The following is a 21,401-nucleotide window of genomic DNA, read 5'->3' as shown; positions in this document are numbered from 1 at the left end:
AAATGACCCAGATAAACAAGTATCAAATGTCCCAGAAGGGGTGTGACCTAATGTATACGATAGATAAAAACTTTAGAATGTTTACTTACCCATAACAGAAGATAAAGCTGTCACTCATCCGTAGTGGAAAGTAGCACAAGTGCAGACAGGGGGGTAAAATCTAAGAAAATATAGACACTTCAGCGTAAATAATGCAAAATAATGACGTAAATGGTGGCATAAGAAACAGACCCAGGCATAATGGGAAAATTTAGGGCAGCATTAAAATGGAAAACATGGGACTTCTTGGAAATCATAGGAATTTACATAATGAGGATATGTGTGGAGACTTGTGATTGGAGGGGTAAAAGAGGAAACGTGTGATTGGTTAATTTGGATAAGAAGAACATGCACGAAGTGTATATAAGAACATTGTAAGCCACTGGTATTTTGGTGCAAGTTACATCTTCATGTGGCGTGTATCCCTGGTACCAGCTGGTTTGTTTGCTGTGTTGCTTGACTGCTACTAAATCTACCTCATCAGAATCCAGTCTTCGTGAGTTCGGCTGTTTTATTTATCTTAAGTATAAGTCAGATCACTTGATTAATTTTATAGTTTGACTTCGTGAGCTAGCAAAGTCAATGTAGGTTGGAGAAGCAAAATATCCTGCAAGGCAAAGACACACTCTGGCCCTGTAAGTGCCATTAGCTCTGGTTATGTGTAGGAAAAAACAGTGGGATACACATTCCTTTCCCATTAAAAACAGCAGCTGAGAGTAAGGCCAATAAGGATCTCAGACACAGGAGTGTAAGCTAACAACTAAGCTAAAAGCAATTCTAGCTAGCAAGTCACAGCCAATGCTCCAACAGCATTGGAGGAATGGATCCGTTCACTCCAGTGGGAGAAGAGACAGAAGAAAAACAGAAGAGAATCTGAGTCTTTTACAGCTTTGGACAGCAGAAAAACTGTAGCTCGAACACAAAGAAAATACAAGACACGAACTGCAAAGAATAGCTCTGAAAGCCACATGCAGTCCTGGCAATGAGCTTTGGCGAGTAGAGAAAATTCCATGTCACTGTCATTTCAGGAATTTGGTGACTATTTTGGCATAGGGTGCACAAACAAGAGGATATCCAGGTGTTAAACACTACTCTTGGTGGATAGGAGTGATGAAATAGAACCAAAGAGTCTAGTGCCACAGGCTTCTTTCAAAATGCTATGTGGTCGCTGAAATCTTTTATTGCAGACAAATGAAATAAATATGTAAGATTTTATCAATATATATTGATTCTGTTATTGAATTGCTGGCAAAATAATGACAGTTGATGTGCACATTTGAAAGAGGACAGGCCAAATAAGTGTCACGACTGACATAACATCATTATTCTGAATCTGAAAGCAGGAAAAGTTTTACACAAAGTGAACACTAGCTGCACTGACAATACAATGTCTGCTAAACAAAATAATAGTCATTAATTCCAGTCATTCCTTTTCTTTCTGTAACACTTATATTCAAAAATGTGATTTTTCTAGTAGAATCAATTTGCTTGTAATTATACAAACACATAGAGGAGGAGTGGGTGGACATAAATTGCAATAAGTAAATGATTCAATGCCACTGTTCAAGAAATAATTTCTTTTATTATTAATAATATTCACAATAAACAATTCTGCCATGCAATGTAGTGTGTTAACAGTATCCTTTGGTAGTTAACCTACATAATGGATAAAGATTAGGGCATTCTGTAGACAGAACAATTGCTGTAGTATTACAGTTTTATTGGTTTTAAAACCTGGCACATTAATACAGCATTTAATTATTGTGATCCATTCACTGATATGTGTATTTAGAGGTTTTTACAACAGCCAATGAGATTTTAGAAGTGAATCTATACATTTTATAATTTATAGTTTTATGCTGTTTTTTCTTGAAAGGTAATGTTTAGTTTCATGAACAGAACGTAAAGTACCTTCAGACAAAATTTTTCATTATTTATGGAAAGACAGTGTTGTTAGTTCACCAGTTTAAGAGCAACCACACGTAGGGTGTTTTTGCTTTGGTGTAATTAAATAATCACTCTTCACTGATTTAAACCTCACATATGATTTTTCATGTTTCTGAATAGAAAGAGATGCACATACACAAACACACAAATGAATATACACAAAAGTGACATCAACAGCCTCATTGTTTACATCATACATTCTTATAGGACATTGAGTTGCCCTGAAGGTAAGGAATAATCTTATAATGGCATAACCTTGTACTGACAGTCTCCTTTATTTTGTACCTCAAATGCAAATGAACCAAATTGCATTTTTGTTAAGCCAAACATGCAGAATCAACAAGATGTTATTTTCCTCAGGTGAAAGATCAACTTGCAAGGTTTTTGTAGGTGTTACCAAACACCTTTTGCAAACTTTTAGTAAATCAGGGCCAAGATGCATGTCGAATTTCATCTGATTTGTTCAAGCATTTTACATGAGTCATAGGGTAAAAATGTTGACTCTGACATAAAGAAGTACTTATTCACTGTTCTTGTTAAGAACCAAACATACACATAAAACTGGTGAATATTTCTCGTATTCCATTATCTAATTATGGGAATCTTTTTCATTGTAAAGCTGAAGAAAAAAAATCCCATTCATGTTAATGGCCACATAATTTGTATTTGTATAAACTACTACACCTTTTTCCCCCACATAAATAACAATTTGTGCGTCTAATGAAAGTGAATTGAGGTAAAGTATTCAACCGGTATTATTCACCGCCATCACTGAAGCATACCCAGTATATTCAGGTCCATTGGCAACTACAAACCTTTTAAAATTAAGACAGTATATTTTTATCCTTTCACACTTGTAGAAATTTCAACATTAAAACAAACATATGGATTTTCTTTCTGTGCAAATGTGCAAAGCTAATCAGTCAAATTGACTCTAGGTACCCCTTCCCTTTAATACACAGCATGTTTTAAATCTCCCCACTACAACAGTCAGGTGCATCACAGACACACCGAATTAATGTTGTCTCCATTATTTGCCAAAGTTACATAGTGATCTTGATAAGAGTTTACTCATAATCTGAGGCATATGTGTTTATCTGAAGCAGTGTTTTGCCTCTCTTGCTCACACTGCTTCACCATTCTCACACAGAGAAAGCTGATGAATCTTAATAACAGGCAGAGAATGGCATGCAGGAGGCTGAGTCCGTGCTGGGTAGTCCCCAGCACAACAACATGTCCTCAGCAGGTTCTTACTGCACACCCCTGCTGCCTTCGCCCCAGCACTGACCCCAACGCTGACTCCTATCCCCCCCACTGGGGAAGATGAGGGGGTACGGGAAAGGACCACAGAGGATGACCGGCTGAGATGTGAAGGCTCACTGCGGCTCTCTGAGCCCAATGTGAGCAGGTGTGACTGTGTGTGGCTGGCAGCTTGGCCCTGGCACAGCGGGTATGTGGGTCTGGTGCTGCGGTGCAGACAGTGAACACCCAGCACGCTCAGAAAAGCTTTCTTAAACTCCTGGCTGGAGCATGGGTAGATGATTGGGTTGATACAGCTGTTGAAGTACCCAAGCCAGAAGGTGATTTTGAAGACCGTGTCTGAGGGCCGGTAAGCCGGGAAGATGGATCCTTGAGGAACACACATACATATTTACATATAGAAAACTATATTCACACCTAATACATACAAACAACTGCCACAGAACACAACAATATCCAGTTAATCCCTTTCATGGGATTGGATTAAAGGATTTCTTAGGATGATGTCTTAAATAGAGAGGTATTTCACTAATAGATTTTTATTATAAGATTTTAATTGAGATTTTCTCAAGAAGTGGAACTCAATTTTAAGACTATTCATGTTTTTGATTTGGCTACTAGTCTCCAGTAGTTAAAGGACAGCTGCAAAGTGTTGAAAGAGATGAAAGGCATGATGGATAAGTAGAGACCACCTGAATCCTCATATTGGCAGGATGTGTCTGTCTGCTAATTGATTACATTTAGAGTAAGAAAAGTGGTAATAGAAGACAACTAGAGTAGGAGGAGAAGAAAATGCGAAGCCCTAAAAGCTTATCACATCATAGCTCATGATTAAAGCCGTCTTGTTATAGGCTATTTTATTATTTGCACCATTCTTTCTTAATCAAGGTTAACCGTCACTTTAAAATATAGTTCAATGTGACCCATACTGGTTGTACAAAAAAAGAAACTCATTGAAGACATTCATATTTGCAACAGGGAGGGAAAAGAAAAAGTACAACTGCACCTCATCATAACCTATAAGCACCTTTTGACTTTTTAAAGGTGTATCGTCTAGCCCATTAACAGAAAAGAACTGTTGGAGGAAGCTACCCAGCCTTGAAATGAAATATCCATCTTTATAGCTAAGGGCTATGCGCTGTCTCATAAGACACTTTATGAGAACTTCTCATGGAGGTTGTGTACGTGAGCCGGATAAAAGATGAGGGAAATAGACCGCAGCAGTGAAAGTTGCGGGGAAGTCTCTGTCTAACCAAGCGTGCTTCAGCCATTTTATTGCCCAAGGGAGCAAGGACTGGAATTCTGTCAAACACAATCTGTCAAAAACAGTCTGCTAAATTAAGTCATGTGGCTATCATTTTTAGAAATTGCTCTTTTGAAAACTCATCATCTCCCAATTTATTTATATATGAAAACAGAAAAGTTTTACTAAGACCAAAAAAATGCAACTATTTTTGCATTATTATCTGGTGGACTATAAATGAGAAATGCTGGAGAGCAAATAGCAGGGATGGAGATATGGTGTATTAAACAGAAATGAAAATAGCATTATAACATAATTTCATAATATAATTATATTAAATGTTGTTCATAACATAATTACTACGAAATGGTGAACAGTGACAGTTTTTTAGACTGAGATCCCTCGGGGGAAGGGGAGGGAGGGTTTGGTTAAGGGAACAAATTAAATATTCTCATGAAAACAAAAGTAATAATGCAACTGATTCAGCCCTAGCATCAAAATGTTCTTCTCAGCTGGGCTCTTATGACTCCGGTCCCTTGCAGAGCAGCAGCACCAATCAAAATAAACCGCCATTTCACACTATCCGCTAAATCAATCACAAGGATCCTGCTACAGCATTATATTATCTGTATAAATTATCATAATCCTGTCCTTGAATGATTGGCTGAATGTGGCATACAGACATTAACAGTCTCCAGCGTATCAAACGGTGTTACAAATAAATTCTCACATTAAAATCTGTGTGATTCATGGATAAAAAAAAAGAGTGAAAGGTAGGATTTTTATTCAGAGTCGGTGTTTATAAATATTACTTAAACTACTGTATATTAATATGGCAAAATGTAAAGCAACATTGATTCATGGTCTAAACTGATCTCTTCAATGTCTGAATCCACTGAGGGCAAACACTTCTTCTAATTTTTCAAGTCAGTGGTCAGTGAAAATTTACTAGCTTAATGCAAGAGAGAGAGAGAGAGAGAGAGAGAGAGTGAGAGAGAGAGAGAGAGAGAGAAAGAGAGCAAGAGAGAGAAAGTGAGAGAGAGAGTGAGAGAGAGAGTGAGAGAGAGAATGAATTACCTGCTGTTAGTGCAACCAGTGGTACTGAACTTCCACTGACCCATCAAAATCAAACTCCTTATCAAAGTGCATAACAAAGTCATTAAGTTCTGCTCTACAGAATTTATATTTCCAATTTCTGCAAGCTTCTGGATGGCTCTCCCAAATGCTTATCTGCCCCTTCACCACACTGCTTTAACGCAGCAAGTGTACTTTTAAATGCATAAAAGGTGAATGTATTGTCTGCATTATTCTGATTATTATAAAAGTGCATATTTTTAGGGTAGGGGTGGAAAGACCATGACCATGATAAAGCACTTACTGAAGATGAATTAATTAATTAATTAACGTAGAATACCCTGCTTTCAAAATTCTGAAACAGTGCAGATAAATAGACAAGATGTGTTAGAGAAAGCCTTATTATTAACTATCTTAATTGTGTCTATGACAGGAAACCTAATGAAAATAAAAAAATTCCCTTACAAATATCTAACCAGCTTGCTACTCTTCTCATGCTAAATTGAATTCCTACTAGCTCTTACTAAATTGAAATTTGATTAGCATGTATAGAATTAGCTTGGAATTAATAATAGCAGTGGGATGATGATGACGATGATGATGATGATGATGATGATGATTATTATTATTACAAATATCATTATATAAAATTTTGGCTTCATGTATCTGGTATAATAATATACCCATAGTTTTGATAAGATTAACATGATTTGAGAATTGTGCTCAAATGACAAATTCTCATATAAATAAAGATGTCTAACATAACTGTACTGTACTGTAAGCTGCATCAGTACAAACATACATATACTTTACATTTCTCTACCAATTACTTGTAGAGGGAAGGTGCCACGTAATGATCCCTGAATGAATTCCTTAAGAACAAAAAGCCTCAATTTTATTTGTAGGACATATCAATCATTATGTAATGATGGGGCAGTGGTGGCTTGGTGGTTAAGGCTCTGGGTTACTGAGCGGAAGGTTGGGGGTTCAAGCCCCAGCATTGTTGGGCCCTTGAGCAAGGCCCAACAATCATGTATCAACAATGTATCAACAATCATAACCCCTGTATCATGGCTGACCCTGTGCTCTGTCCCCAGCTTCCTGACAGGCTGGGGTATGCGAAGAAAACAATTTCACTGTGCTCTAGTGTATATGTGACTCATTATCAGCAGTGTCAATAGCTGCTAATAACAGTTTTATTTTGATAAAGGGTCCTTGGTAATGCACACAAAGTTTGCAACATATTTTCTTATTTTTTAATTTATTTTAGTGTCATACTCTGACAGATCAACACCCCATGAGAGGCATGCAAATAGCAAATCCCATAGGCTTTAATAAACAGTTGCTCCATTATGTTACCATTATGCTTCATCTTAATTAGCGAATATGTTTGCATACTGATTAAAGGAAATATTTGTGTTGGGATTGGTATTATGCACCCAGGCCTAATACTTCTGACCTCAAATATAAGAAAAATACTGGATACATGTTTGTAAGGCAATTTATTTATTTTCATTAGGTTTCCAGTCATAGGTTAATCTAATTTGCTGCATTTACCCATGTTTGACTACTAATATATATTTTGGTTCTCCTGTCCGTAACCTTGAACAGAATGGCCTTCAAGGACTTAGAGGACCTTGTTTTTCTGATGAGTAACAATCGCTACGTTCCACATGTGGAGAATACAGATGAGCTCTGCTTTGTATGACATCCATTATTTAGTGCACAAGGGAAATGTTGTGGCTATTAGTGCCTAATGAATACAGTCAAAGTTTATTGCATAAACAAGAGACACATTTATCCAAGAGAAATCAAGGACCTTCATAAAAGGAACTAATTTGTCACTTTGAGGCACCGAGTCACTGTACTGTACGCTTGGGATCTGAATGTGCATGTGTTTTTCAGAAAATGCTGCAGAAAATAATTAACTATTTACCATTTTCCATGAAAGATCCTTATTTTTATATACAGTCAAAAGAATGGTCACACCTACTTATAGAAGACATATTTTAGAATAATAGTGACGACATTAAAAAACACATAACAACACATAACACAAGAAATGTGCAGTGACCAACAAGTGTTAAAACAAATTAAAAATACTACTATCTTTTCCAGACTTACATTCTTCACTCTCATAAACATGTTCCTTTATAAGTTTCGCCACACAATAATTCATACTGTAATTCATACTATTATTATAAATGATACATTTTACAGGAGTAACTAAATATTAAGCTGGGAAATTTGAAACATTTTGACCAATGCTGAAGGTCTAAGAAATCTGATACTCACCAATAGGCAGAACCAGGAAGAATGGCAGCCAGCAGAGAACAAAACACCCAACCACAATGCCCAGGGTTTTCGCAGCCTTTTTCTCTCTGGAGAACTTAAGTAGGCGGATTGTGAAGTGAGTGCGGCTCCTCAACGTTTCATCCTCCACCACAGTGGTGTTGCCTCGGTGTATCCGCAAAGTCACTGCTTCTGCGTGGTGTGCCTTCTCCGTCTTGTGACCTTTCCTAAGGCTGTATGTCTCCCTGCGGGCCACCACGTACACACGGCAATACATAACCAGGATAACCACTAGGGGGAGATAGAAAGAGCCCACTGCAGAAAAAATGGCGTAGCCAGGTTCCTCTGTGATTTTACACATGTACTCATCCTCTGGTGCTGGTTCCTTCCAGCCAAATAGTGGTCCAATGGAGATGGTAATGGACAGAGCCCAAATTCCCATAAGTGCCAACAATGCCCGCTTCTCAGTCACAATGGCTGGGTAGCGTAGTGGGTAACTAACCCCAATGTAGCGGTCCACAGAGATCACACACAGGCTCATAATGGATGCTGTGCAGCAAAGCACATCCATGGCGGCCCAGACATCGCAGAAAACCCTGCCGAACACCCAGTGGCCCAGCATCTCAAAAATGGCAGAGAATGGAAGCACAGTGGAGCTCAGCAAGAGGTCAGCCACTGCCAGGTTTACAATAAAGTAATGTGTGACAGTTCGAAGGCTGTGGTGGCAAGCCACTGAAAGGATGACCAAGATGTTGCCCAGTACTCCAAATATAACAAAAACAGATAGCACAAAGCTCAGAACAATGGCCTTTGTGATGTTCAGCTCCATTACCAGGGCTTGGCTACAGTTTGTGCAGTTCTGAATCCATGGATTCATGTTCTCCCCAACAGGAATCATGTGTTCATAATGTTTGGGCATTTGGTGATGGTCTGATGAATAGGCACACTTCACTCATTTACTTTGTCTTATCATTGCAGATTGCTTTCAGTGGTCCGCAACATGATTTTAAATGTCAGGTGCTGAGCTAACTGCAGTCCAAGGGCATCGGCGCATTTACATTTTGATCTCCAGCTGAAAGCTATTAAGAGACAAATGGAAATTATACATGTTGTGGTCTTTCAGTATGACATGATGTCTCAAATTAGTGGATTTTTAACTACCTGAACTCAGGAAAATTAACGGTATATGCAGAAATACATAAAGGAAACTAAACATCTTGTACAATAGGGTCAGACACATTAAAGTCCAATATAGAACAGCAGGAACGAAATGTACATTTCTCTTGAGTGTTTTTACATTCTTCACAATCAGACACAGCTGGTCATCAGAAGTAGTTGAGAAATGCAAGAAAAAGGCGTGTTTTGAATAAACTATTTTTGCATCTGGATACTTTCAATATCATCGTCAGCTTTCAGATCATTCTAATTCTGGAAGTGTTCACTGACACAAAACTTTTCCTGCTTCATGCTACTTTACGCTTAATGTAATTCGACAAAGCATTGTATACTTGTTCACTGCTATGTTAATGGCTCCCAGAATATCCTCATGACACACAGAGCACAAATGGGCTAAATACTTGATGAAATAAATTACAACATACTCACTGTTGCATAATAACTGTTGGCAGGAACTTTTCAGGCAGCTATTTTTGAACAAAGGGCAAGTCATTTTTTGGCCTGGCTCCAGGATAGGGCACTTAAGGTATTCTGTGATAGAGATTACGCCAGTGGTTTGTCCTCCCTAAAACACATGTAGACAGAAATCAGATGACCCAGATATTTGGAACTCACTGTATCCACGTGCGTGCACGCGCATGTGTGTGTGTGTGTGTGTGTGCGCACACAATTTACAAATTTATGTGAAATCGTAGACATGTCCATGTTTTGATGACATGGATACTTGGTTTGGGGTGTCTTGGATGAAATACAAGCTACCTAGAACCCCTAATATAGTTATTAAAACCTAGAGTGATTTTTACACTTTTCACTCACAGTTTCACAAAGAAAATTGCCAAGTTTCCAGTTTTCCAAGCACAACAAACAAAACTTTTTATAAAGTTTACATTCTATTTCAACAGAACTTATTTATATTTTCCTCCAAGTTGATATCAGTAGTATAGTATACACATACACTGATCAGCCATAACTAAAACCACTGGCAAGTGCAGTGAATAACATAGATTATCTCATTACAGTGGCACCCTTCAAGGGGTGGGTTATATTAGGCAGAAGTGAACTGTCAGTTCTCGAATTAAGAAAAATGGGCAAGTGTAAGGAGCTGAGTGACTTTGACAAGGGCCAAATTGTGTTGGCTAGATGACTGGTTTAGATCATCTCCAAAACGGCAGGTCTTGTGGGGTGTTCCCAGCAGTGTTTAGTACCTACCAAAATTGGTCCAAGGAAGGACAACCGGTGAACTGTTGACAGGGTCATGGGTGCCCAAGGCTCATTGATGTGCAAGGGAACAAAGGCTAGCTTGTCTGTTATGATCTCACAGAAGAGCTACTGTAGCACAAATTGCTGGAAAAGTTAATGCTGTCTGTGATAGAAAGGTGTCCAAACACACAGTGGCTCACAGCTTGCTCCGTATGGGGCTGCGTAGCTGTAGACCAGTCATAGTGCCCACCGCTGAAAGCGCCTACAGTGGTGAAGACAGTTTTACATTGTGTGGATGGCCAGGTTCATGTCTCATTTACCTGGGGAAAAGATGGTACCAAGATGCACTATGGGAAGAAGACAAGCCGGCAGAGGCACTGTGATGCTCTGGGCAATGTTCTGCTGGGAAACCTTGGGTCCTGGCATTCATGTGGATTTTACTTTGACACGTACCACCTACCTACACATTGTTGCAGACCAAGTACACCCCTTTATGGCAATGGTATTCCCTAATGGCAGTGGCCTCTTTCAACAGGATAATATGCCCTGCCACACTGCAAAAATTGTTCAGGAATGGTTTGAGGAATGTAACAAACAGTTGAAGGTGTTGACTTGGCCTCCAAATTCCCCAGATCTCAATCTGATCGAGCATCTGTGGGATGTTCTGGACAAACACGTCCAATCCATGGAGGCCCCACCTCGGAACCTTCAGGACTTAAAGGATCTGCTGCCAGATACCACAGCACACCTTCAGAGGTCTTGTGGAGTCCATGCCTCAATGGGTGAAAGCTGTTTTGGCAGCACAAGGGGCACCTACACAATATTAGGCACATGGTTTTAATGCTATGGCTGATTGGTGTAGTAGTATAGCATAGACAGGAAGTGCCATGTACTAAATTCACACACATCTCAGACTTTTGTATTGTAAAATGTGCTTTGATCACCCTAGATTATGAACACACTATAAATAAAGCCTGAAGAAAGTGGTTATTATGAAAATAAAATGGAGGAGAAAAGGAGGATATATGAAAGGAAAGAGTGGAAGAGGTAGAAATATATTTAGAAAGATGGAGAGCACAGGTAATGGGGAGAGAAGAAGAGGAGGAAGAGAGTATCAAAGAACAGCACAAAAAAGAAAAAAATGAGATAAGACCCACACTAATTGATCGTGTCCACATCCATGGTCTCTCCCTAAGAGAAGCTGGAAAGAGATAGCCTATTATGGTATTGGAACCATAGACCAAGTCTCCTCCTTTTTTGAACTCATGACATCCTTATTCCACATCAATAAGGCCAGGAACAACTGGCATTAAGGCTGTTAATGGTGGTTGGAGAAAATATTCAACTCTACTCTTTGATTTACTCTCTTCCTGGAGATAAAAAGCATATAAAATCAAGTCATATGACAGAATAAGACTTCTACAGGCCATGGAGGAAGCTTGTGTCAACACAGATGTGGGCTCACTGTGTTTTTCCCCAGGTGCACTGCTCACAAAAATACATTGAGTGATGTGGATGAAATTCTCTGGTCTTATAGAAATGAACTGCTTGATAAGCTAAATAACTCAAAGCTAAATATAACAATGAACATTTCTTGTACTTTCTTTTTACTCACATACATATTGCTTAAACAGTTACATTTCCAATGGGAAAACCTGTCAACTGAAGAAATGTAAAATGTTCCCATTTCCTGTTACAAAAGATATTTTACACAGCAAAATTCATTTATGTAGAGAGGAAAAATCATACAATAGAGATATGGAGCAATCTGATAAATATATGTTGCCTTTAGTGTACCTTTGCGATTATAGCTGAATATATTGTTTAGTTAAAGATGACATACCATATCTGTCATTGTAAAATCAATATCTGGTTTCTATAAAACAGTTATTTAAGAAGAAAGTGGTATTTAATTTTTTTCAGGGTCAAGGTCTGACAGAGTCTGATAGATAGTCTGATAAATACATTTTTATGGCTTTAATAATTGCACTTCTGTTTTAGTGTGTCAAAGCAAATACCATAGAAAAACATGCACTGAAAGCAATGGCATTAGAAAATCCACACTGACAGTGGAATTTTATGGATTTCAGCAGCGATATGCATGCCTGCTGCCAGATGAGGCATCAAGGATGATACTTGTAAAAATCCATTAGCATTTTCAGAGCCGGTTCATTTCCCTCTCCAGAGGACGAAATGATATTCCTCTCATCTGTATGCAATTTTTGTCCATGATCTCACAAAATTAACTGCCCATCAGATTACAACTTTATTGATTAACATAGCAGTGACAGTACATGCAGGCTTTACACCATTTCTCAAGTTAAATTTTATGATTTTGATAATTATCAATAATTATTGATATCAGTTGTCCAAAACATGAGAACGTTTTGTATTAAGCACTTTAAACAAACTCGTAAGTGTATTAACGTGGCTCGTCGTGTCAGATGCTGCGACAGATGCGTGAACTGTTTAATGTGTTCCAGACATGTTTTCTTCAGTGCAGAAATGACATTTTTACCTTTATATCCTTATCTGTAAATTTTAGAAATTCACGCCTGTATTTCCATTTTACGTAAAGGCTCGTCCTGACAGCAAACGATTCTCTATTAAACTTCACTGAATGAGGTTGAGTCCACACATGCATGTCAAGAAAACAGCGCACAATAGAAAGGAAGCTCTGACTAAAATTTTCATCTTGATTAAATATGTTGTTTGATGCTATATTTAGCTATATTTAGAACCAAAAGTAATTGTATTTTTTATGAGAGCAGTAACTGTAATGGGGTTATAATATGTAATTTAATATAAATGTAAGAAGTGTCATACATTTACAGAATAAAGTAACATGTTATTGTGTTCAAATGTGTGAATGTGTGTCTTACTGCAGAACATTCATCCACTTACCGGTTAACACTTTGTGCTTTTGTTTTTCTTTTTTTCGCATTTTTAATATAGTGGTTTAACTTCTGCTTTAAAGCTTGTGGACAATCAGTTGTTTTTTGTTTTCAAAAAATAATGTTAATATTTTTAAAAATCCTTTTCACAGTGTATAGCATAGCCCACATAGATACGTTTAATACCTTTTTCATAGCCTTCAATTTGCACAGTGTTTGAAGCACAATGCTGGGCAGAATGTGAAATAAAGTTTTTTCGAAATACATAAAATAAAAACAACCTTTTAATCCAATTAATCGAAGAAATAATCAACAGATTGATCGATTATCAAAATAATCATTAGTTGCAGCCCTAATTTCCAGTAATTAGGTTTTCCTATAATTAAATTATAGACGTGCCCAGGCCTTTACTAAAAGTTTTGCCAGGTCTCTGAAAGGGTGTGAAAACACTAAAACACTTCCAGTACCCCCCAGCTGGAAGGTTCAGAGGTGATAGTTTTAAACAGAAATGTTTTACAATCTGTCTCCACTTCTTGTAATCCCAAAAGATGAATTGCTTTAAAAACTTAATGCATTATAACTATTATATTACAGTCTCTGTGCTGAAATGCAATTAGAGGCAACCTATTTTTGGTTCATAGTTCATAGAAATTAAAGAGCATGTTTTTATGTTTCACAGGTTAATTGCTCTATCACAACACCCAAAAACAGGTGCACTTTAGAAAACATTTATAACAAATCAATATCATAACTGCATTACTGCACGTCAGTTTCAACCAATGTCAACATTTTAAACAACCAATAAAATACATCTAAAATAAAGATATATATATATATATATATATATATATATATATATATATATATATATATATATATATAGACTAGTTTGTACAGTGTCAAACTTTTATAAAAGTGGATCTCAGCCCAAGACTGACAGCCCAAGTGTGAGGCTAAGACTGTATTTACCTATAGATTATAAAGAACAAATAATAATAGATTACTATAATTCACAGTGAAATAATAATAATAATAATAATAATAATAATAATAATAATAATTTGAATGCTATTTCCAGATGACATTCACCCCCCTCTTCGTATTACAATGTCTGGGACTTTTCTGTAAATACTACTCTCACTCCTTCTTCACCACACCACAGAAAGAAACAGATTGAATGCCATCATTCAGCAGTCTTAGGAACACATCCAAAGATGGAGAAGGTGGAAACCGGTAACATTCTTTCACTGTCTTGCTCTATCTGTTTTTCCCAGTCTCCGATTCTCCCATCACAGCATTAACCAAAACGTGACCTTTACGTTTCCCCAGCAAGCTGAGTGGGGGATCTGCACTGTCATAACAGCAGTTTCTGACTGTCTGGCTCAGCTGACCAAAGCTGACTGAGTAAAACCGCCACGCTGCCTTTCATTTCTCCCTTTGCTTCCTTTATTTGCTATCTTCTGGGGTGCCATTGCCTCTCCCTAAAAAGCTTAGCCCAACATGCTTTCACCTAGCACTGCCCACTCTTCAGGAAAGTGGGCACTGTTGGAAGGGAGAGCAGGTGAAAAAATGTGTCACGATATACAAGCAGTTTATGTTTTCAGATTTAGATGGCCCTGCAGGATGTTTCCTTGGTTATTCATCACAGGTGGAAGGGATTCAGAGGTGTCCAGGTGAAATAATCATCTTAAAGTTATCCTAATGCACTCTTTGAGATGCATTTGTAATTGTACGACTGTGTAGTGTGTTTATCACACTGGTGCACAGTGGCCAATTCTGCAGCATCTTTTATCTTTTAAACATTGTGCTAAACTGATGGCTGCAGTCCCTTCTGACATCAATAGTAATTGTGCTATGGGTGTAATGAAAAGAGAGGAATTGACTTCTTATTGACCATTACTGGGTGAAATGATAAGATGAAACAATATCGATGTAGCATGGGTTTTTGGAGGGTACTGCGACTTCCGCAAATCAGCTGAAAGGCTTTCAGGCAATTAAGCATTTTCTGATTCAAAGTGCTAGTCTATGACTAGAAAATGCTGTGTGAAAGTGCAGGAGTGCCGGGATATGCCCAGCTATCTTAATGATGCATTTATTCTCTGCCATGGGTGCTAAGGGTATGCCTTATTTTATGTACAGCGACAGAGAGTGTCAATCGCCAAGATAACCAATGATTTTTTTTCTAATGCAGATTTTTATGATATAATAATTGTATTATTCCACAGTGCACTACAATGCAGTAAGCACTGTGTCTTTCCTCTGTTTTGCTAGAAGCATGAATCTGCACTGAATCCACTGATATGAACACTCCACAGATGAGTACATTCCTAACTATTTAACCTAAATCGTCATGTCTGACAGTTTATATCTCATTATGTTTGGTGCTGGGATTCTGTAGAAAATACACATTTGTACTGATTTCTCAGTAGGTACATTCAAAGCCGCTACAGTTCTAAATACAATACAGTACTGAATTAATTATTTTGACCTAATATTACCATGTACTGCACTACTTATATTATATCAAAATAATAACATTTATAGGATCAGATTTTTGGGATTTGAAAGAAGGTCATAAAGCCCGAAAACATCCTTGAGGGTTTTTACCCATTTAGGCTTAACATTTCGCCTGAAATAAATGTGTTCTCATTCAATGTCTTGTAGTTGCAAGTGCAAATGTAAATGTAATATCTGAGGTAATACACTCTCAGAAAGGATGTGTTAATATCCTACACACGTTTTGTGTTATTACTATTTCAACACATGTTGTGTTAAATTATCCAATACATGTGTTAAAAATAGAAAAAAAAAATCACACGGGTGACCAACACAACATGTGTTAAATTATTGTCCAGTCACATTGCGGACTGCGGTACCGACGTTATCATCCAACTCTGAACTCACCTCAAAGTGAATGTTTGTTGCTTTGAACTTTTGATTGTGACAGCGTCGGATTCCTGAGGCGAGGACAGAGTCAGAGTACTTAGGCGAGGAAACCACATGACCACAGGTAAGTAAGACTATTTACCGTTAATGCTGCTGAAAATGCCTGGCTGAGTTTGTGATATTTAGGCAGGGTGCGCTCAAAAATGTATTCACTGGAAAACAGTTACTCAGTGATTGATAATTAACTTCATCTTCCTTGAAGGCTTCAAAATGAATACCATGTACTACTTCCTCAGTGTTGGTGTTACTCTACTAGTGTCATGTGTTTATGTTAGCTGTGAAATATGGACAGAGTTTATTCTACAACTCTCTGGGTGTGCATCTTATCTGAGGCTCCGTGTTAGGGTTAGCTAGTTGGATGCTGTCACCAATCACAGTAGGGATGAGTGATGCAAACCTAGACGCTCACCTGAGTTGATAACATTACTTTAGCATACAACTTATGGTAATGTTAGACATTCCCATTCCCTTTTTGAAAATTAACTATACCCTAGCATTACAGCCATTTACCATGATGTAGAGAGAGTGGCTTAACATTAACTTCATAGCATTAGTAGGATGGGTTAGGGTTGTGTCTCTTCATGTATTCGGTGAATGTTAATGCTGGTTAAAAGGTGCAGATAGTCAGTGGCTAAAGGAACTTATCTAGCGCAATAATGTCGAGACCAAAAGTTCTTCAAGAGGTTAATGTGACAAAAAAAAGTGGATGGGATTTAGATTGTAATGCTTTCTACTATCTCTGTAATGTTGGTTGACTTAATTAGGTTGGAAAATAAATTAGATGGAAGGCTGGAAAATAAATATTCGCAAGTTAGCTAAATTTTGATGGTGAGTCTACAGCGCAATTTTGTTCCTTATGAGAGTGGAGGTCACATTTCCAAAATTACACAATTCGGGATTCTGTAACGCAATTTCTCAGTTAAAGCCAAAAGGCATTTGTCCATATTTTGTATCTAACAACTAACCAGCACCCTTTTTGCTCTTTTAAAGCTTTTCAAATGAACAGGAGTGGGACTCTTGACTTCCCAGATGGCAGTGAGATTTGTAAGAAGATGCAACTCCAATTCTTACATCTGTAAAATTTTTAAATTATTTTAATAAATGTCACTTGTATTTCATGCACACTATAAATAACACTGGGTTAAAACAACCTAAATTTAGATATTTTTAGCCCAACGGCTAGGTAAATATATAGGACAGAACACATTTTGGGCTAAACTAACCCATCAGGTTGGGTTGTTAATTTTAATCCAGCAAATGGGTTGTTTTTCAACCCAAAAGATGGTTTCATTTTTACAAAAACGCTGGGTTCATTTTATTTCATAAATGGGTTCATATTTTCAGGGTTATTTTTACCCCACAGGGTTAATGCCAACCCCACATTTTTAAAAAAAAAAACCCACACAAAACAAAATAAAAATAATAATAATTACTCTGGCTCTTGCACCACTACTCTGCGCACTTTGCTTCTCTAGAACTCAATTATAAATCCTGCATGGTAGCACTACTAGTATTGTTCTCCACTTGATATATCGCTTTGCTTGTATTTCCGATTTGTAAGTCGCTTTGGATAAAAGCTCTGCTAAATGAATAAATGTAAATATAACACATTACAAACAAATATGTAAACATGGTGAATATCCTTTATTTATACACAAGAAGGTGTTCATAAATGTATTGTGAGAGCTGCTAAAGTGGTGTTTATATATAGACTTTGAAGTAAATGACTCAAATAAGTCATATATTTAAGATGAAAACGTCAGATTTTGATCAAAGGAGACGTTTAAAACATGCAAAAAAATTGAGTAACCAACTTACGATCCAGTGGGCATTACAAACAAGTTAGCCAAAGCTAATGAAGATAGCAGTGCATTTATTGTCATGTAAACTGGACTGATATTGAACAGTACAGTAACGGTTTTATGGATATAAATATGTTGATACAAACCTTGTTTCTCCAGAGAAATTTAACAGTATGGCCATGTGAAAACCGTGACCTCCACCTGAGGTGAAGTCAAATTGAGTTGATTTGACCCATGGAGCTGTGCTGATGTGTCGTGATGGGAGAGGAGTGCATTGATTCAACCTTCACTAAAAATCACCCAGCCACTAAACCAATGGTTGGTTTACACAAAACTACCCAAAAACTACCCAAGACTGAGAACATAACCCAATTAAATGACCCAAAAGGCTCAACCCAGTGTTTGGGTAGAAAAAAATAACCCAGCATTTCTTTAGAGTGCAATTGTTTGTTTATTTTGTGAGCATTTTTTATAGCATTTTAGCATACAAACAAATTGAATTTTAGGATAGTTGTAGGGGAAAACATATAAGCAACTCAACTGTGGTATTTTGTGTGATTTTTTAACACATCTTTGTGTGGAAATGTACGAACTAATCTAACTAACTAAATGTACTGACACAATGACTGTGCTGAAAGCAACACAAAATGTGTTGTCCTTAACTAGACACACAGGTGCGTTCAAAATTTACACATGATGTGTCCTTTTTTAACACATCTGTTTTAAGAGTGTACATTACTCAGACTCCAGGTTATAAACTACACATAGATCTGATTGAAGCAGAAAGCTGTGTTGCTCTGTACTTGTTGCTATTGTTTTAACATACTATTTAGTTCGGCTGTATGAGGATTTGGCCGTGACTCGTGCAACAAGCCAATCGGCTTATTATAGCAGGAGAACGCCTCTTTCTCTAGTGCACTGTCTGGCTCCGTTGTTTTCATGTGGTGTGCGTGTTTAGGAAAGATTTCCTAAGGTTATTCGAGGAATCGTTTAAAAATACACACTCATTCATTAAAAAGACCTGTACACCTCAAACTCCAAAACAGCTCAATACATACAACCCTGAGTGATCACAGAAAATTCCAGTGGCAGTGTAGAAATGATGTTTGTTATACAAACCAGAAACTATCTAATACTTAAACTGCGACTGTGATCCAATACAATGAATATCACGTGACTATATGCCAAACAAATTATAGGCTATGTGCTCAAATTCGGTACTGAACCTTGATATAATCGATCGATTGTTATGGCACAGAAAATCCGACATAGACTAAACAGTCTATCAACCATCAGCTTTCCACGTGAAAATATCTATAAATATATTTTAACTACGTGTACATGAAACTGTAAGTCACACAGCCTAGGTATAATATTTCCCATGTCCATCCTGCCAAATGATCACTAAAATCAAGAAAGCGTCCTCGGCGCGGGAAAACGAGTTCGTATTTATCTCTTAGCCTGTTCATCTAAACACGTATTGTAAAGGATAGACATGGTTACCAAAATCAAACCGCTTACCTGTCATTTGAATACGTGTCAGATCACTTGATGTGGTCTTTGCTGGGACTCTGAGGAACCGAAGGCGAACTGCAGTGAGGGTTTGAAAGAAAGCGGTGACCAAGTTCGGTCAAGTGGGCTTGTTCCCTAAGTTATTATACTGAAAATATATTATTTGCTGGGGGATCCAGCACATTCTGGCTGACAGCAGAGCGAGTCGGTGCTCTTGTTCTCCTCCCCTTCATCCACCACTTTCGGGGATGCCAGTTTGAACATGCTTTGTTGGGCGGATATGCGCCAAATCTGGCAACCCTGCAGTACGTGGCTCTTGGCCATCTCTATGGGCTTCCATTCCATCACCTCTAAAACAGACGGTGATTCAGTACAGTGACGCCTTATAAAGCTTATAAGTAGCTTACAATGTCTGTGTTTTATTGTTAAATTAATTTCAACAACTGCACAATCCTGTAGGTTCATTCTGTATAACATCAAGAAAATCAGACCCTATCTCACTGAACAAGCTACACAGCTACTAGTCCAGGCTCTTGTCATCTCAAAACTGGACTACTGCAACGCACTACTACCGGGTCTCCCAACCAGCTCCATCAAACCCCTTCAAATGATTCAGAATGCAGCAGCACGCCTCGTCTTCAACCAGCCCAAAATAACCCATATAACACCCGTCTTCATCTCCCTCCACTGGCTTCCTGTGGACGCCCTTATCAAATTCAAGGCCTTGATGCTCATGTACAAGACCTTGTTTGGAACAGCACCCTCCTACCTCAACACTCTCCTTGAGATTTACGTTCCCTCACGCAATCTGCAATCGGTTAAGGACTGAGGCTTAGTAGTCACTACTCAATGGGGCTCAAGGTCCCTTTCCAGAACCTTCAAACTAACTGTTCCTCAGTGGTGGAATGAACTTCCAACCTCAATTCTGACCACAGAATCTGTTACTATTTTTTTTAAAAAACAGCTAAAGACCCACCTCTTTCCATGAGAAAAAAACACACACAAAAAAAAATATTAAAAAAAAAATAATAATAATAATTACTCTGGCTCTTACACCTCTACTCTGTGCACTTTGCTTCTCTAGAACTCAATTATAAATCTTGCATGGTAGCACTACTTGTATTGTTCTCCACTTGATATATCGCTTTGCTTGTATTTCCGATTTGTAAGTCGCTTTGGATTAAAGCGTCTGCTAAATGAATAAATGTATATTAAATTGAGGTTTCTTTGTAAAGATCCCCTTAAAGATTCTAGGTACAGCACTAAAATGGAATGGTTCCCTTAATAATCCAAAGAACCCTTAAGGAACTCTCTTTTTTCGATGAGTGTGCCAAATTCTAAGACCAAGCTAAATTCCATGTATTAAGAAGAAAATAATTAACCGTATGTTGAAGTTGATACCACACATCAAGCCAGTCAATATTCTATTTTTTAGGGGTTAACTGGATAATTAAAGGTTCATAGCATATGAAGGAATAGTGGCATCCCGCCATCCACCCAGTTCCCAGTTAAGTGACTGGTGAGTCCTCTGGAAACCCCAGACATGTATACTTGGAACTGAAACTGTATCCTTCTCATATGAGTATGATTGAGCAGTAACTTTTTTTTTTCATTACTTATTCATGTACTCATTTAACTCATTGTTACTAATTTAAGTTTTTATTTCCTTTGTTTTCTGTTCCTTTACATTCATGAAAGGGCCAATAGCATGAACCCACATTTTCAAGAGATCCTTTAATTATTATGTATTATTATGTAATAGTGAAGCATCTGCAACAAAGCTCAAAATGCTCCACAAGTTGGAGATTAGCACTCAAACTAAAAGCAGCTACCAAACCACTATTATAGTTTCTTTCTATTTAATGGAGCTAGCTACACCTCTAGGTATTTCACTTAAAACACTTCAAAAAGAAAATGGTAATACTCTGTGTCCCTTCACTACTCCCACTACTACTACTACTACTACTACCACTACTCTCTCTCTCTCTCTCTCTCTCTCTCTCTCTCTCTCTCTCT

The 21,401-nt window shown here is 37.7% G+C and overlaps 1 protein-coding gene across 1 annotated transcript; it reads right to left on the bottom strand.

Annotated features, from left to right (window-relative positions):
* Positions 1 to 1,491: 1,491 nt before the first annotated feature.
* On the bottom strand, positions 1,492 to 20,941 carry adra1aa (adrenoceptor alpha 1Aa). Its single transcript, XM_053624907.1, has 4 exons — positions 19,395 to 20,941; positions 9,461 to 9,596; positions 7,859 to 8,934; positions 1,492 to 3,615 (listed from the first exon to the last, which is right to left on the bottom strand). The coding sequence occupies exons 3-4, from the start codon at positions 8,772 to 8,774 to the stop codon at positions 3,110 to 3,112; spliced, it is 1,422 nt and encodes a 473-aa protein (XP_053480882.1). The 5' UTR covers positions 8,775 to 8,934; positions 9,461 to 9,596; positions 19,395 to 20,941; the 3' UTR covers positions 1,492 to 3,109.
* Between the last annotated feature and the right edge of the window lie 460 nt (positions 20,942 to 21,401).

The sequence above is a fragment of the Ictalurus furcatus genome, chromosome 5 (genome assembly GCF_023375685.1).
Source record: "Ictalurus furcatus strain D&B chromosome 5, Billie_1.0, whole genome shotgun sequence".
Classification (NCBI taxonomy): Eukaryota; Metazoa; Chordata; class Actinopteri; order Siluriformes; family Ictaluridae; genus Ictalurus; species Ictalurus furcatus.
Note: the sequence above shows the minus strand (reverse complement) of the source record. Positions and strands in the feature narration are given on the sequence as shown.

What these genes read in the sequence shown, in the direction of transcription:
- adra1aa (XM_053624907.1), bottom strand. Translation starts at nt 8,774, where the DNA reads ATGCCCAAACATTATGAACACATGATTCCTGTTGGGGAGAACATGAAT. An exon ending in CTTCCTGGTTCTGCCTATTG is followed by an intron (nt 3,616 to 7,858) that starts GTGAGTATCAGA and finishes GTGTTCCTCAAG; the next exon opens with GATCCATCTTCCCGGCTTAC.